The sequence below is a fragment of the Arabidopsis lyrata genome (assembly GCF_000004255.2).
Source record: "Arabidopsis lyrata subsp. lyrata unplaced genomic scaffold ARALYscaffold_9, whole genome shotgun sequence".
Classification (NCBI taxonomy): domain Eukaryota; kingdom Viridiplantae; phylum Streptophyta; class Magnoliopsida; order Brassicales; family Brassicaceae; genus Arabidopsis; species Arabidopsis lyrata.
The window spans coordinates 916,683-932,323 of NW_003302547.1; the positions used below are offsets into that span (position 1 = coordinate 916,683).

At 35.4% G+C, this 15,641-nt stretch overlaps 3 protein-coding genes across 3 annotated transcripts; all 3 read left to right on the top strand.

The window, feature by feature from the left end:
- The first annotated feature begins 3,519 nt into the window (after positions 1-3,519).
- Positions 3,520-5,120, top strand: LOC9299350 (ER lumen protein-retaining receptor B). Its single transcript, XM_002863129.2, has 6 exons — positions 3,520-3,783; positions 3,898-4,163; positions 4,245-4,360; positions 4,439-4,512; positions 4,686-4,749; positions 4,835-5,120. The coding sequence occupies exons 1-6, from the start codon at positions 3,693-3,695 to the stop codon at positions 4,869-4,871; spliced, it is 648 nt and encodes a 215-aa protein (XP_002863175.1). The 5' UTR covers positions 3,520-3,692; the 3' UTR covers positions 4,872-5,120.
- A 1,971-nt stretch (positions 5,121-7,091) lies between these two features.
- LOC9299252 (putative xyloglucan endotransglucosylase/hydrolase protein 1) lies at positions 7,092-9,017 on the top strand. Its single transcript, XM_002863130.2, has 4 exons — positions 7,092-7,346; positions 7,441-7,541; positions 7,638-7,831; positions 8,618-9,017. Exons 1-4 carry the CDS (start codon positions 7,142-7,144, stop codon positions 9,015-9,017), a joined length of 900 nt encoding a protein of 299 aa, XP_002863176.1. The 5' UTR covers positions 7,092-7,141.
- Positions 9,018-10,958: 1,941 nt separating this feature from the next.
- On the top strand, positions 10,959-12,458 carry LOC9299253 (xyloglucan endotransglucosylase/hydrolase protein 2). Its single transcript, XM_002863131.2, has 4 exons — positions 10,959-11,279; positions 11,540-11,640; positions 11,759-11,952; positions 12,062-12,458. Exons 1-4 carry the CDS (start codon positions 11,093-11,095, stop codon positions 12,456-12,458), a joined length of 879 nt encoding a protein of 292 aa, XP_002863177.1. The 5' UTR covers positions 10,959-11,092.
- Positions 12,459-15,641: the final 3,183 nt, after the last annotated feature.

Sequence of the window (15,641 nt, forward strand, 5' to 3'; positions counted from 1 at the left end):
CACACGCCTTATTCAAAATATCATAACGAACAGAAACAGAAACATTCTTAAGAGAACTAAGAACTTGTGCAGCCGGATGTCCTATGCGATGATTCCACAACTCATATGATTTTTCAGCTTGAGTCCGCACCGATGCTGCCAATTCTATTCTGCGAAAGTAGAAGGTTCCCGACTCTCTCTTACCCGCTCCAATCGCGGTCCTGAACCATAAAAAACTGATCAGCTAGTTGAACAACGCAACGGTTCTCATCCATTAACTGTCCTACATCTATCAAATCTGTCGTTAACTCCTCAACAAAATAGACCAATTTCAAAACCAAATGTGAACCTAGCACCATTGATCCTTCTTTTACCGAAATCCTCTCTCTACCATCAGCCAATATGACTAAAACAGGTTCCATATCTCGAACATTTGTGAGAAGATCAAAGTTACCTGTTAAATGATGAGAGGCGCCCGTATCTAGTATCCAAGTAGGTGTTGAAGACTTACCCGAGAGTTTCTCTGTGCTTGTGCTAGCACCTCCGTTGAGCAAGTTCTTCAAACGACGCCACTCCGCATCATTGAGACCATTCACGCCATCACGATCTTTGTCAGTGATAACGTAATTCGCTTGTTCCGTCACTGGCATTGTAGGAACATGAACAGCATTTGCGTAATTGATATTACGCCCACGACCAATGGATGCAGCTCCTGGTGTTGTTCCTCTTCTTCGTTCTGTCACCACACGGCTGCGCGGTCGCTCTCCCAACCACTCAGGATAACCAACAACAGCAAAGCAACTGTTGGAAACATGACCTGACCGATTACAGTGTTTACACACAACAACATTCTCAAAAGCATCAATACGAGCCGAGTTGATACGCGGCCTGGTGTGTACTGCATGAGCAACAACTTGTGGTGAATCTTCAATGTGGTGAATGGTGGTTTTGAGATTCTCTTCTTGACGAACAACGTTGTAAACCTCCTCCAAATGCTGAATGGGAACACGCGAGACCAAGGAAGATCTCACTGTCCTAAAATTATCATCAAGACCAGACAAAAACTCATGGACTTTGTCAGTTTCACGATCTTGCTCTTGAAGAGTTCCGAGATCGCACTCACATTTCCCACATTTGCAAACGCGCAGTGGTCGATAGTGAGCCATATTGTCCCAAATCCAGTTCAATTTGCCGTAGTATGCCTCAATGGCAAGTCCACGTTGCTTGCAACACGCCAACTCCGACTTCAGCTGCTGAATACGGGGTCCGTTGGTCACAGAAAATCGTTTCTTCAAGTTGTCCCATAGATCCTTCGCAACATCACGATGATAGATGCTTGAGCGAAGAGAAGGATCAATGGACATCTTGATCCAGGAGACAAGCAAGGCTTGAATCGTCCACCAATCTTCAAGATCCGCAGATCCGTCGTCTGGTCGGGCAATGGTTCCATCGAGAAAGCCGAATTTCTTGCGAGAACAGAGAGCTGTCTTCGTTCCGCAAGCCCATTCGTCGTAGTTAGATCCCTTGAGTAAGGGATGAGAAATCACGGCACCTGGGTTATCAGCAGTAGTAAGGTCATAAGGAGAGATCGTTCTTCGTGTCTTCATCGGGTTCGGGGTCTGGTTCGTTTCAGTTGCTTCAGAGTTCGTTGGAGTAGCCATTGATCAGAAAAATCTTGTTTAAAAAATCAAAGAAGAGAAAAGAATCGGAAAATTTTTTTGTCAAGGCTCTGATACCATGAACAATTAGGAGATCGATGTGTTATGAAAGTTTCTGATGATTATTCACAAGAGCCTTTACATGATTATATAGCAGAGAGACGATATCTAGTTTCCTAAAGGAATACAATCATAATCAATTTACATTTAAGATGAATGATACGGGAGCGTATCACATTGATGATATGATACGCTATTAATATGATTCAATTAAAAGCCTAATTTAGTTTTTTAGAGATGACAAAACCATATTTTGGATTCCAAAAAAAAAACCAATTTAATATCCTTAGATCATGAACCTGGTTGTTTACTATAATCTCTTCTTGGAAACACTTGCTTGGAGTTATTGGTTCTTCGAGCTGATTGACTTAGTACATCGATCTAGTATTGACTTGATAGTTCTAGCATGTTATTGTGTTCAATTTTCCCAAACCCTATGCGTAAAACCATCATGACTTATGGTCGAAGAACACTGCACCACTAAAGATATTGGATCAATTACCCCAGCCTCGATTCGTTGGGGTGGGACCATTGCTACCAACTTTGTTTATTGAGCTATCCTCTTATGGAGAGAAACCGCCGAAGTTTCCATGATGCATCAATATGTTTCGTGCCGATGATTTACAAGGCAAATGATGTATTTTCAACGTCACGAAATTTTTTGATTGTGACTATATCTAAACACCCGAATTTTTTCGCGGATGTGTCTTCGATACACCATGAGCTTGCTTGTGGCGTGTTGATTTTTAGCATACGTCTCCGAGTCTCTATGGCCCTATCATCTACCTTTATGGCTTCTCAAACCTATCTTTCTAGAGGTAATATTAGTAAGTAACATTTGACTCAAAAAGAATTAAGAACATAGCCATGAGTCAGAAATAGGAAACTAACATTTTTGAGAAAGGAGGAATATCAACACTCCCCTTAAAAATGTAGCAGCATATTGACAAAGATGTAGCAGCGTATTGTTATTTGTGAAAAAACATGTCGTTTGACAAAAATATAATGTTATACTAAAAGAAAATGCGTGTCATTTAGAAAATAATGTGTGTTTTAACATTAAAATCATGTTTTTGGAAGAAATCACATGTGATCTTTATAAATAACGTGTAATATAGAAAAATAACATGTTGAAGAGAGAGATCTTCCGTTATCACGTGTAATTCGATTAGTTAGCGTGTTACAAAAGAAAATGATGGACAATTAAAAAAAAGCATGACGACACAAAAAGATTAAAATCCGACGAAATAAAGAGAAAGATCTTCTACAAATTGAGAGAAAGAACCCATCAATATGAAGAGCGTTTGGCATCCCAAATTTATCGAGAAAGAGAAATATTGGCGGCAACATAGAATTTGTCGGAGCGTAGTTGTGAATGCAAAAAAAGAAGAAAGAAAAAAGACGAAAGTGTTGGGATCATTTCATCTACATTTCTGACAAATCACTGTAGTTCATGGTTAGTTACTTAATTATTTTCATAATTCTATGAGTAGTTTCTACATGTTCCCTATAATATCTTTGTTGTAAGTTTATGTTTCCTTAATGCTATCGTTCCCAACCATGTGGTTTAAGAGTTTGTATAATTATATGCCCGTTTGGGTTTGATTGAATGGAAAACAAAGTAGTTTGCAACCCAAAAAAGAAAAAAATCATGAACTTGGTAAAATCTGGTTTTGGTTAAGATAACCGACATGTCCCGTAACCAAACAATCAGCTTTCGGTTTATCGAGTTCGGCCCACAACCAAAGAAATCTGGGCCTGGGCCTTTAAATTTCTCATCAGTTTTTTTTTTTTTTCCCTTTCCCAGGAAAAGAAACAGAAACGGAAACGAGATCTAGCACAGACGTCTCGTGTCGTCGCCGGAGAAGACAACTACGAACAAAGCGGAGAGAGAGAGAGAGAGAGAGAGAGAGAGAGAGAGAGAGAGAGAGAGAGAGAGAGAGAGCTTCATAAACCCTAATAGATCAAATTTCTCCATTTCCGGTGAAGAAAAAGATGAATATTTTCAGATTAGCCGGTGATATGAGTCACCTCGCTAGTGTTCTTGTCTTACTTCTCAAGATCCACACCATCAAATCCTGCGCCGGTATGTTCCATTCCAAAATTGATACAATGGAATCGATTTTTTGAATGATTCTTATTCTTGATTCGATTCTGTTACTGAATTTGTGTGAATCTCCATTTACTTTGGAATTTTCAGGTGTATCGTTAAAGACTCAAGAACTCTACGCCATTGTCTTCGCTACGCGATATTTAGATATACTTACGAGTTTTTATTCTATCTATAACACTCTAATGAAGTTGATATTCTTAGGAAGTTCTTTTTCAATAGTTTGGTACATGAAGTATCATAAGACTGTTCATAGGACTTATGATAGAGAACAAGATACGTTTCGTCATTGGTTCCTTGTGCTTCCTTGCTTTCTCTTAGCTCTTTTGATTCACGAAAAGTTTACCTTTCTCGAGGTTTGTTTCTTGCTCGCCAGAACAATTTTATCGCATTTTTATGTTTCTTCGGTGTGAATCACATCTTGTATATATTATCAGGTCCTGTGGACTTTTTCATTGTACTTGGAGGCTGTTGCTATACTTCCTCAGCTTGTTTTGCTGCAGAGGACTAGAAATATCGACAACTTGACTGGACAATACATATTTCTCCTCGGGTAAGTTGACGTCTTTTTCCATGGCAATTGTGTTTTAAGTTTCAAATTTGGTATACGAATTATGTCGTCTTGTTACAGGGGATACCGAGGATTCTACATACTCAACTGGATTTATCGTTACTTCACTGAACCACACTTTGTTCACTGGATAAGTATGACTATTTTACCTCTCTCAATGTTCTTTGTCAAGTCTCTGTCAGGCATATTATTGCATCTGTTGATATGTTTGTGCCTACTTAGATTAGTGAACCTCTTAAGAATCACAGTTTTTTAGTTTCTGTTGTCTTTGTGGATTATTTGACACAATTCAACTCTTGTGTTGTAGCATGGATTGCTGGGCTCGTTCAAACATTTCTCTACGCCGATTTCTTCTACTATTACTTCCAAAGGTAACAAATACTTCCATCTTTGGCCTCTTTGTTCATTAAAGATACACAGAACTCTTGACTATATGGTTTTGGTTTACCATCACAGTTGGAAAAACAATAAAAAGCTGCAGCTACCAGCATAGTCTCTAATTTTTCGATGCTTAAGACGGGAAATTTGGGATTGATTACTACTGGTTATAGAAGAGAAGGTTATATAGAATGTGTAAACTCTCCAGTGATCTAACTTGTTGTACTTTTTATTGTCATAAAAACTGTTTTTGTTCTGCTTCAAGATTAGTGTACTAAATCCCTCTATGAACATTTAACATTATTTTGAATGCTCTCAAGTATAAAGAGTTAATTTGTGGAATATATAAACCGTATTAAATTGAGATTTTAGCATTCTATTTGTGTATCCTTCAAGTCACTGACCTTAAGGTTTGAGGCTGATGTTTTGGTAACATTGTGTAATTTTCTTCTTAAAGAACATCTCCAATGAGTAAGAAGTAAGAATATTAAAAGTAATGATAATCAAGACATGGTAGGGAGAATCATATAGTTAATAATTTAGTTGTAAATTTTCAATGAATGCTATTTATGGTGTGATGATTTTTCTCTTGCGAAATGAATGTGGAACATACTCATTCACAAATTTTGGTTCTTCAAAATTATAAATAGCTTGAACTATGTGAATAGTGTTACTGATTTAGAATCTTTAATCCATGAACCAACAATTAGATAAAAGCATTATTAGTAAACTAGAAATTCAATGTTATAATAAAATTAGTAGATGACATGATAGAAATATATTTTTGTGTTTATAAGTACTTTTCAGTTTTCACAAGCCTCGACGATTAACTTGAATTTCGGTAAAAATTATTCATTTCAAGTATCAAAGTCATAGTAAAGTTCTTAAAGGATGATCATTTTTTGCATCTTCTAAAGAAAAAACAAATCTTTTTTTTTGTCATCTCAAAATAATTAGAGCTCAAAAGAGCCATTCCTGTGGAATGTTGTTTACAAATGTGATATGAAGCGGTTCTGTACGAATTTTTCGTGCCAGATGATCTGCTTTTACATTAGCATTGCGAGAAATTAAAGATAAAGAGAAGGATGAGAATTCTTCCTTGTCGCTCTGAAATTCCTCCAAGTACACTGAAAATGCCGGCCATTCGGTTGGAGAAGACACCATCTTAACCAGATCAGAACAGTTATAAGGAACTCTACGTCTTGATTATCTGCACCTATCATACACTTCATCGCCCAGAGAAGGGCCTCGAACTCGGTATGTAATGGAGATAAACTTCGACGAAGATTTGCAGCTCCCATGGTTGGCGGCTCTCCGTTTGATGATGTACAGAACCATCTTGTACCGGAGAACTTATCACTTTCTTTCCACGATCCATCCACAAAGCAACGGTATCCTGAATAAATTGAGTTAAGTGAAGTATTCCCCACTCGAGACTGATTAACCAATTCCACAGTACCATGAGTTTCATGATGAAGCTCATTTTGGGCAGACTGCCACAATTGTGCTTCTTTTTCCGCTAACCGTAATACCTCTAATGGATCTTTATCAATATTTTCAAATATTTTTCATTCCTTGCTTTCCATATATACCAGATAATCCATGGAAAAGCTGAAGAGTCAAATTCCGAAGGTATTCTCCAAAATAAATGGTCCAAATTCGCAAAAATAGACTCCGTTGGAAAAATTCCCATTGATGTAGGAATCTGAGAGAGTGCCCAAACATGTCGTGCCGGGTGACACTAAAAGATTGTATGATTGATTGTTTCCACTGGTTCGCCACATCTAGCACAACCTGTATCACAATCAATTCCTCTTCTCCGTAAATTTTCCGTAACTGGTACACAACCCATTAAAATTTGCCATAAGAAATGACATATCTTAGGTGGACAATGCACTTGCCAAGAATGTGCTTTTAGCGGTTTTATGTCTGGACCAATCAATGAGAGAATTGTCTCCAAATTTCCTAACCGTGCGGTATGATATCACGATTTGACTGTATATTTTCCGAATCTTGTAAAATGCCAACCCAGTGTATCCTCCTTAGTTGGCGTACCCATAGGCAGAGCACTTATAGAAAAAAACAAATCTTGTCAATATAACAAACTATTAATTAGAGGTTAAAACGAAAATAGTCATTGTCAATGCATTAAAAACGAATTTAACAAATCAGCGTCCCATCAATACTCTTTAATACTAGATAACACGTTTATGTGTATGTATAGGTGTAGATGAGTGTCCGCGTGAAAACAGCCATAACCCTAGTATCTATAGGTGGTGATGATATGCTAATAAATATGATTTATGATTATGTAAAAATGGTATATAATCTCGTTGGTCAAGAAATGTGAAAGGATCAATAAAAGTTGTCAAGAAAACAATTAAGATGGAATATATTTTGATCTTTGGTTTTGTTTCGACACTGTTGTTGATCATTAAGACTGATGCTACTAGGGTTCATGGAGTTAAAAGAATTGACATAAACCAAGAAGCTGGTTTTGATGAGAACTATGTGGTTACATGGGGACAAGATCACGTCTTCAAATCCTACCAAGGCAAAGAAGTTCAGCTCTCCATGGATTATTCTTCAGGTTCTTTCATTTGTTCTTTTATTTCTTTTTTTAGATACAATTTACGATGTTTTTCTTAGAATTATTGCGTGTATTGATTTTATAACCCGTACAGGTTCTGGCTTTGAGTCCAAAAACCACTACGGTTCAGGACTTTTCCAAATGAGAATCAAAGTGTTTGGAAACAATTCTGCTGGTGTTGTCACTGCCTTTTACGTTCGTATTCTTTCTCTATAGTCATTTTACATGAATTTGGATTCTCACCATTGGTGAAACTTTTTTATGTATATAATATTTGTGAATTGGTTATAGTTGACTTCTAAAGGAGACACCCAAGACGAGGTTGACTTTGAGTTCTTGGGGAACATAGAAGGCAAACCAATAACATTACAGACAAATGTGTACACTGAAGGCAAAGGAAATAGAGAACAAAGGTTTTCTCTTTGGTTCGATCCAACTACTGATTTCCACACTTATGGCATTCTTTGGAATCCATATCATATCGTGTACGTACTTTCTCCTCTCTATGAATACTAAATGAGTAATCCCGTTCTGTGCGATTTTTTTTTTGTTTTATGCATTTGTAAATTTTTCGTTTAATTATTTTTACGTTTTGACCAAACAACAAAAAGTATTATTTTTACGAAAGAAAATTTCTAATAATAATTTTTTTATTGTTTATCCGAGTTGTTTATCATTGATATCTTGACATAGGGGTCAACTTGAACCATCTAGTGTTAAAGTTCTATTGATTTATCTGAATTTTGTATAATTTTTTTGACGTAAAGTTAAACTTATTCGCTTTTATTTTCTTGTTATTTGTGTTAATATTGAATTATTCTCGTTAAAATAGCCATTTTTCTGTTTTAAAGACTTTTCAAAATAGGTACGGTGTAGAATATATATATTACAACTAAAACTTTGAGAGATTTATGAATCATAGAAGATAAGAGATGAATAAGTTTTATGGTTAGTGAAAAATCTAACATGCATATAAAAGTATTTGAAACACTAAAAAAAAAAAAGGATGAACGGAACTTCGTCTATTTTGTTATTTTTGATAAACATATCTATGTATATATTTATGACGATGTGAGTGTCAATCATGGATTGATTTCATTAGACTATTGTATATACGATTATAAAATCAACAACAATATATAATCCAAACAATAAAAGACAATGAATTCCACACTCTATATATAGATTATTAATAGTGTTGATTTATATTTATAAAGACAAGCTTTTTAATAGTGTTGATTTATATTTATAAAGACAAGCTTTGTTTATAGGTTTTACGTGGATAATATCCCAATAAGAGTGTTCAATAACAATACAAGCACTGGCATGAGCTATCCATCAAAGCCTATGCAAGTGGTGAGTAGTTTGTGGAACGGAGAAAATTGGGCAACAGATGGTGGCAAAACCAAGATTAATTGGGCCTATGCTCCATTTAAGGCCAATTTTCAAGGTTTCTCCGACTCCGGTTGTCATGTCGATGATCTGAGTAACAATTCCAAAGCTTGTGGTTCATCAATGTATTGGTGGAACACCATGAAGTATAATTGTCTTAGCATCTACGAGCAGAAAGTCTACAAGAATGTTAGAGAGAAATATATGAACTATGACTATTGTTCTGATCAAGCTAGATTTCCTATTTTTCCTAATGAATGTCGATATAATGAAATATAATAATAGTCTTTTATTACAAATATACCATGAAACATCAAATTCTTTTCGTTCATGGTAACTCTATATTGACAGTTTTTGAACAACCACAGAAGTCAATCAATTTAATAGAAACATACTTACTTACAGGTAAGAAGATTTTGGTATAACATATGAGAATAATAGCATATTGCCACAAGACTTTATTTGAAGTTTTGCCCCTAGTTCTACATAGTGACTTAAGTAATAATTTTTCAAATTGTAGTGTCTTGCATACTTCTAAATGCAAGAAATATAATCTTAGTATTTATAAGTTGATTCTTCCAAAAATACACGAGGTGTATTTGTTACTTGATTGGCATCACAAACACAAGTCGTGATCTACTTAGACTAATCCATATATCTAACTTACGATATGTGATGTGATCATGGATAGCTCGGACAATGGAGATATGGAGCTGCTTGAACCTGAGAAGCTTGGAGCTAGGAAGCAGCTTGTAGCTGAGGAAAATGGAGCTAAGGAGCAGCTTGTAGCTGAGGAAAATAACGCAAAAGAAGTTATCTTAACCTCGTTGGTTTTGATACATGATCAACAAATGGGCATGTGTCTCATTTGTACTCTTTTTCCCTTATCTTTGGTTTTATCCCAATGGGTTTTCCAAAGAAAGGTTTTTAATGAGGCAAATGATTCACATCCAAATCACCCATTTGATGATCAAGACCGGGCCAGAATATTCAGAAAATCTTCCAAGGTGTTAGCTATCAAGTCCAGCCCATTTTATTGCCATTACAAGCCCAAGAAGACTCCAAACCAAGTGCTTAATTTGCTGGCCAAGAGGAGTGACGAAAATAGGAGTTCAAGAGTCATCTTTGAAGCCAAAGGGTCTTTTCTATTCAAATTCTATCTTTAATATTTTGTTAAGTTTCTAGGCAGCCTTGGAGCTTGTTCCAAGACTTGTCTCTCTACATTCTCTTCTCTCCTTCTCCTCTATATATTCTCTATGTATTCTCTTATGAGAACTTATCAAACATTTTATCAAAAATCTCTCTTTTACTTGTTTGATCCGAGAAGTGCGTAATATCTTCTCAACTTGTTTCCTTCTTAGTGTGTAATATCTAAGTTGTATTCAAGCTCGTAGTCTAAGAGATTTCCACCTCTCTTGGAAGTACAAAACGTTCCACCTTCAATCCGCTGCAACAGTTCATCCGTTTGTCCGTTCATCTTCCACTTACGATCTCGCTCTTCTTCTATTCCGCTGCATCCTTCATGTTCAAAACCAACAAAGTGTGTTCTTGGGAATAGATCCTCATCTAGGAATCTATCAATATGTAACGTTAATTGGTGGTTGTGGATTTGATCCTTTCATTATACTGCGATTCTATAATCATGGACTTGCATATTGATATCTCTTCATTGTTGACCTCACAAACATTGTTAACTCTACAATAAAATAAAATAAAATTGTATGTGGATAGAATTATATTTCCATTTAAAATTTAGGATAATTTCAGTGAATTATATTGCTCATATGATCAAACAACCTTTTGTAAATTGCTATTACTTTTTATTACATCTGGTTTGGTTTTACTAAAATAGTTATTAAATTTAATACTAATAGTTTAGTATGTTGACCAAAATGAAAATTCATTGATATCTTATAAATTTTGACCAAATAGTTATTTTATAACCAATTTCTAAAAATAGTTTTTTTTTTCTTCGAAAACTCTGTCCATCATGACTTTTATTTTTACCAAATAATAATTTAGTTGTATGTTGACCAAAATAAAAATTCATTGATATATATGAGATAATGCTTGCTACTTTTTATTTTATTTTAAAGATGATGATATGTCATCATACGTAAGAATTCCCATTTTGGTTTTGTATAACCAAATAGTTAAAAGGAAACATTTCTATTAAAAATTTGTTGACCAAAATTTTGGTTCAAATGTAATTTAGTTGACGTAGAATTTGAGATAATTACTTCCATTTTGTAGAAAATACCCAAATAAACCTCTAATTAATCCACTAACACACACGAATATAAATAGGGGAGCTCTCTCTTTTCCCTGAGAATATACTCAAGCTGGCATTTAAAATGAATATGATAAAATATCTATTTGAATTTGTTTCAGTATTGTTCTTGATGTTTACGGCTAATACTAGAGCTCGTGGTCGTGGAGGTACTGATTTCGATGTGCACTATGTCGTTACATGGGGACAAGATCACATCTTGAAACTCAACCAAGGGAAAGAAGTTCAGCTCTCCATGGATCAGTCTTCAGGTTCATTTTTATTTTTATATATTTTACTTTCAAAATACGACGTCACGCGTTTAATTTTAAGGATTTATGAGTGTATTGATTTCAAAGTTAATCATCTATCCTTTACATTGTTTTTATGACTGTTTTTGTGTCAACACCTAAATTCAAACAAGCATAAGGCGTATTGTTAATAAAGAAATATACAACACAAATATGTATGATATAAATGTATACAAAAGATATCCAAATGAATAGTTTGACACAACCTACAATACCAACAGGTTCTGGCTTTGAGTCTAAAAGCCACTACGGATCAGGATTCTTCCAAATGAGAATCAAATTGCCTCCAAGAGATTCCGCGGGCGTTGTCACAGCTTTCTACGTACGTTCACATTTATCCTATTCAATGCAACATTTTTTTTCTAATTTTCATTTCATTACATTGATTTTGGAATTCCATCATTGAGAATTTGTTTCTTTATATATTTGGGTAATTACAGTTGACTTCGAAGGGAAACACCCACGATGAGGTTGACTTTGAGTTCTTGGGGAATAGACAAGGAAAACCAACAGCAATTCAAACAAATGTGTTTACCAATGGACAAGGAGGTAGAGAACAAAAGTTTGTTCTTTGGTTCGATCCCACTACAAGTTTCCACACTTATGGGATTCTTTGGAATCCATATCATATTGTGTAAGTTATTTTGTTCTTCTCCTTCATTTCTCTTCATGCATCAATCTTTTTTATATTTCAAGTCCCATGCACCTATTTAGGTCAAACTTATGGGGTGATTTGTTAACAGGTTTTACGTGGACAAAGTTCCAATAAGAGTATTCAAGAATAACAAAAGAAGTGGCGTGAACTATCCATCAAAGCCCATGCAACTTGAGACTAGTTTGTGGAACGGTGAGGCGTGGGCAACAAACGGTGGTAAGGACAAGATTAATTGGGCCTATGCTCCTTTTAAGGCCCAATTCCAAGGCTTCTCCGACCATGGTTGTCACGTAAATGGTCAGAGCAATATTGCGAACGTTTGTGGTTCGACAAAGTACTGGTGGAACACAAGGACGTATAGTAGGTTAAGTGCAAATGAACAGAAGGCAATGGAGAATGTGAGAGCAAAGTACATGAACTATGATTATTGTTCTGATCGGCCTAGATATCCTGTTCCTCCTAGTGAATGTCGATGGAATATATAGATGATGAATAGTAAAACATACTTTTATAAAAGGGAAATAATACACACATATTTGATATCTTATATAAATATTTCAAAGTTCTCTTAATCTATAGCAAACGATATAATCGATTAATAATGTACTTTATAATAATGATAAAGACTTTAGAAAATATTCATAGAAGAAAGTTCAAGAAAAAGAGAAGGAAAAAACGGTGCCGATTCTGTTTGATTAGGAGGAGATGAGTTGATCCTATAATTTTCCTACGTACTAGATTATGACCCGTGCTATACAGCACGGGGTTTTATTATTATTTTTTAAAATATATTGTTCATTTAATTTGAAATATGTAAAAATAACATAGTGTAATAGTTTAGTATAAAAGGGAATTAATCATATAGTTTTATGTTTATTACTATTTGGACATTATATTGTGTAGTAGTTATTTGACGATAATTTGTATATTTTGATTGTAGAAGTAAATAATACTATAAAATTTATTTTAGATATATTTTCCTTATAATAGTTGGTTACTTTAATTTATATTGTTTAACACTACATGAATTTTAATTTGGTTGAAGACATGAATTGCTAATAAAATGATGTAGTATATATTATCTTAGAATTGAATATATTTAGTTGCATTAGATTTGTATTTTGTTTTATAAGATTAACAATTTATTTAGTTTAAGTAGTAATTGATAATTAGATATAAAAAAGAAATTGTTGTATTGGTCTGAGTTGTTTAGTGGGCTATTTTGGGTTTATTTGGCCCAGTTTGTTTGTTTAAAAAAAAAAAAAAAAAACAACAAAAAAAAAAAACAGATCGGCAAACGGGAAATTTCCGACAGTTAATCCCAGAAAACTAATGTCGAATTCTACCCAAATTTTTTTCAAATTCGACCTCAAAGACAACATAGATTGAATTTCTTGCCCAATCCGTTCATATATTTCGAGTAATTGAAGCACGTCGGAGTGGTGATCAAAGGTAAAATTCAAACCGAACGATTTTGTTTATAAGTTACAGAAATCGATTAATTAAGTTCATGAGCTGATTGATGATTATATCGATTTAAGAGACAATGAATTATGTAATATCTGATTGCAGAACTGAATGAAATTCTCCAAAATGAAGTTGTCGATGAAAATGAGTTGTGAAGAAGAAGATCAGCGAAAAATCTAAACAGGGTTGATCTACTTTCAGCAAGCAACTCAGGAACAGCTGATTGCAACATTAGACCAACACAGAAATGTCCAGGTAATTGATCATGACCAATTTTGTTTATTAGTTAGACAAATTTATCAAGTATGTTCTTGAACTGATTGATGATTAGATCGTAAAAAATTTGGTAACAAATGAAACATTTGATTTTGAAACATGTAGATTAGAACATTGAATTCATAATAGAAATGTAGAATCGATATACTGAGTTAAACAAAGTGATGGCATCTATTTGTTTAGAAGAAGAAAAATGTCTATAAACTAAAATTCGAGTGTGATAAATAAATGAAAGAAAAACCAAAAAATGTAAAACTTGAAATCTAATGTTGTTTCTTCTTCAAGTGCAGATGAATGATTTTTGATAGTAGGATTTTAACTAAGGTCAATTATCCTTAAATCACTATCATGTCATTGTAGTATTTAAGGTGTCAATCCAAATGGGTGTGATGCTAGCAATCAAGATGCAGTCAGATTTCACAGAGTCAAGCCAAGCAATAACAGGTTTTGATGTTGTTAACAGTTCCAGTGATCATGCAGAAAACAATAATTCTAATATAAACAGATAACACACTCGATCACACAGCTTGATGCCAAGCACTGGATGTGGTCGAGTGCCAGGTCGAGTACCAAACAGAAACTGCAACAAATGTACTCGACTGCACAGTTCGTTTCCAAACCGCTGGGTGTGGTCGAGTACTTCAAGTGAAATAAGTAAAAATGCAAAAACTAAGCAACAAGTAACGAGATCAAGCAATCAATAGCGATGTGAACAAAGAAATCAATTGGAAGAGAAATTCCCGAGGATGGGGTAATCGAGTAGTGAAGTCTCCTTAATCTAACAGGTGGTTAACATGCTCAACAAACTATCCCTAGACAACAAGTTCAATAGCCAAATCAAAGTGCTACCGCAACAGAGATCCTCAAGCAAAGCTAGTCCCAGACTCAATCACCATTGACGAGAGCTAACCTAACAGGCATTACGAAACAACAAGTCTAAGCCAAAACGCTCCCTGTAACCAATACCTTGGTACAGAGCCACGAATCTCTGGAATTAGTGGTTCAGACATTTCATCGAACACCTTTTGGGTGCAGAAATGTCTGGGCTCAGATTCCAGTTGATCAGAAAGCAATCAGCATTAAGAACAACTAATCCAGAAGGGATCTACCAATCAAACTCAACCACCTAGCAGATCAAGGATTCTAAACTACTCTAACTCATCCTCAAGAACCCTAATCACTACTCAAAATTCATAACCAAGAACACAAACCCAGAAATACATAAAAACTTCATATTAGCAAGATCTCAACAAGATGAACAACTTTGTAGAAGAAATCAAAAGCAAATACTCAATAGATTAAGAGAACTCTGGATTACAAATATGAAGAAAGCAATAATTGTTCTGCAGAATAAAAAACTTCGTCTGAAAATTATGAGAAACAACCTATTTATAGCAAATACTAGAAAACCCTAAATCACAAAACGACAAAGTATTAAGGCGGTTTACGGAGACATTCGGCTTCGTGCAATCGAGTGAAGAGGTCGAGCAAAGCTGGCTCCTTTGCGGTTTCTTGATATGGTCGTGATGCGATCGAGTGACTAGGTCGAGTATGCACTCGAGTCCCGCTTCATCTTCTTCTCTTCCTTATGCTCAGTGTCTGGTTGAGTTGGGATCTGAGAAGCCTCTGAAGCGTGCAGTCGAGTGCTTGGTCGAGTAAGTTGGTGGAGGATACTCGACTGCGTGCTCGAGTCGTGATCTGGAGTCGTGGTCTACTTGGCGAAGGAGAGGGTACTCGACCACGAGGTCGAGTGGTAGGTCGAGTTTGTGAGGAAGAGGGTACTCGACTTGGTGCTCGAGTTGGTGATCAACTTGGTGCTCGACTTGGTCGTGGTCGAATGCATTTGGAAGGTCATGATGATGGTGCTCGACCTCGTGGTCGAGCATACTGATGGGTTCTGGTCCACTTCTTTCAATTTGCTCACC

Excerpts from the sequence above, each read along its gene's own strand:
- LOC9299350 (XM_002863129.2), top strand. The coding sequence starts at position 3,693 with ATGAATATTTTCAGATTAGCCGGTGATATGAGTCACCTCGCTAGTGTT. Across the intron at positions 4,164-4,244 it reads AAAAGTTTACCTTTCTCGAG|GTCCTGTGGACTTTTTCATT; the intron begins GTTTGTTTCTTG and ends ATATATTATCAG. Across the intron at positions 4,750-4,834 it reads TTCTACTATTACTTCCAAAG|TTGGAAAAACAATAAAAAGC; the intron begins GTAACAAATACT and ends TTACCATCACAG.
- LOC9299253 (XM_002863131.2), top strand. The coding sequence starts at position 11,093 with ATGAATATGATAAAATATCTATTTGAATTTGTTTCAGTATTGTTCTTG. Across the intron at positions 11,641-11,758 it reads GCGTTGTCACAGCTTTCTAC|TTGACTTCGAAGGGAAACAC; the intron begins GTACGTTCACAT and ends GGGTAATTACAG. Across the intron at positions 11,953-12,061 it reads TGGAATCCATATCATATTGT|GTTTTACGTGGACAAAGTTC; the intron begins GTAAGTTATTTT and ends ATTTGTTAACAG.
- LOC9299252 (XM_002863130.2), top strand. The coding sequence starts at position 7,142 with ATGGAATATATTTTGATCTTTGGTTTTGTTTCGACACTGTTGTTGATC. Across the intron at positions 7,347-7,440 it reads CTCCATGGATTATTCTTCAG|GTTCTGGCTTTGAGTCCAAA; the intron begins GTTCTTTCATTT and ends TAACCCGTACAG. Across the intron at positions 7,832-8,617 it reads TGGAATCCATATCATATCGT|GTTTTACGTGGATAATATCC; the intron begins GTACGTACTTTC and ends CTTTGTTTATAG.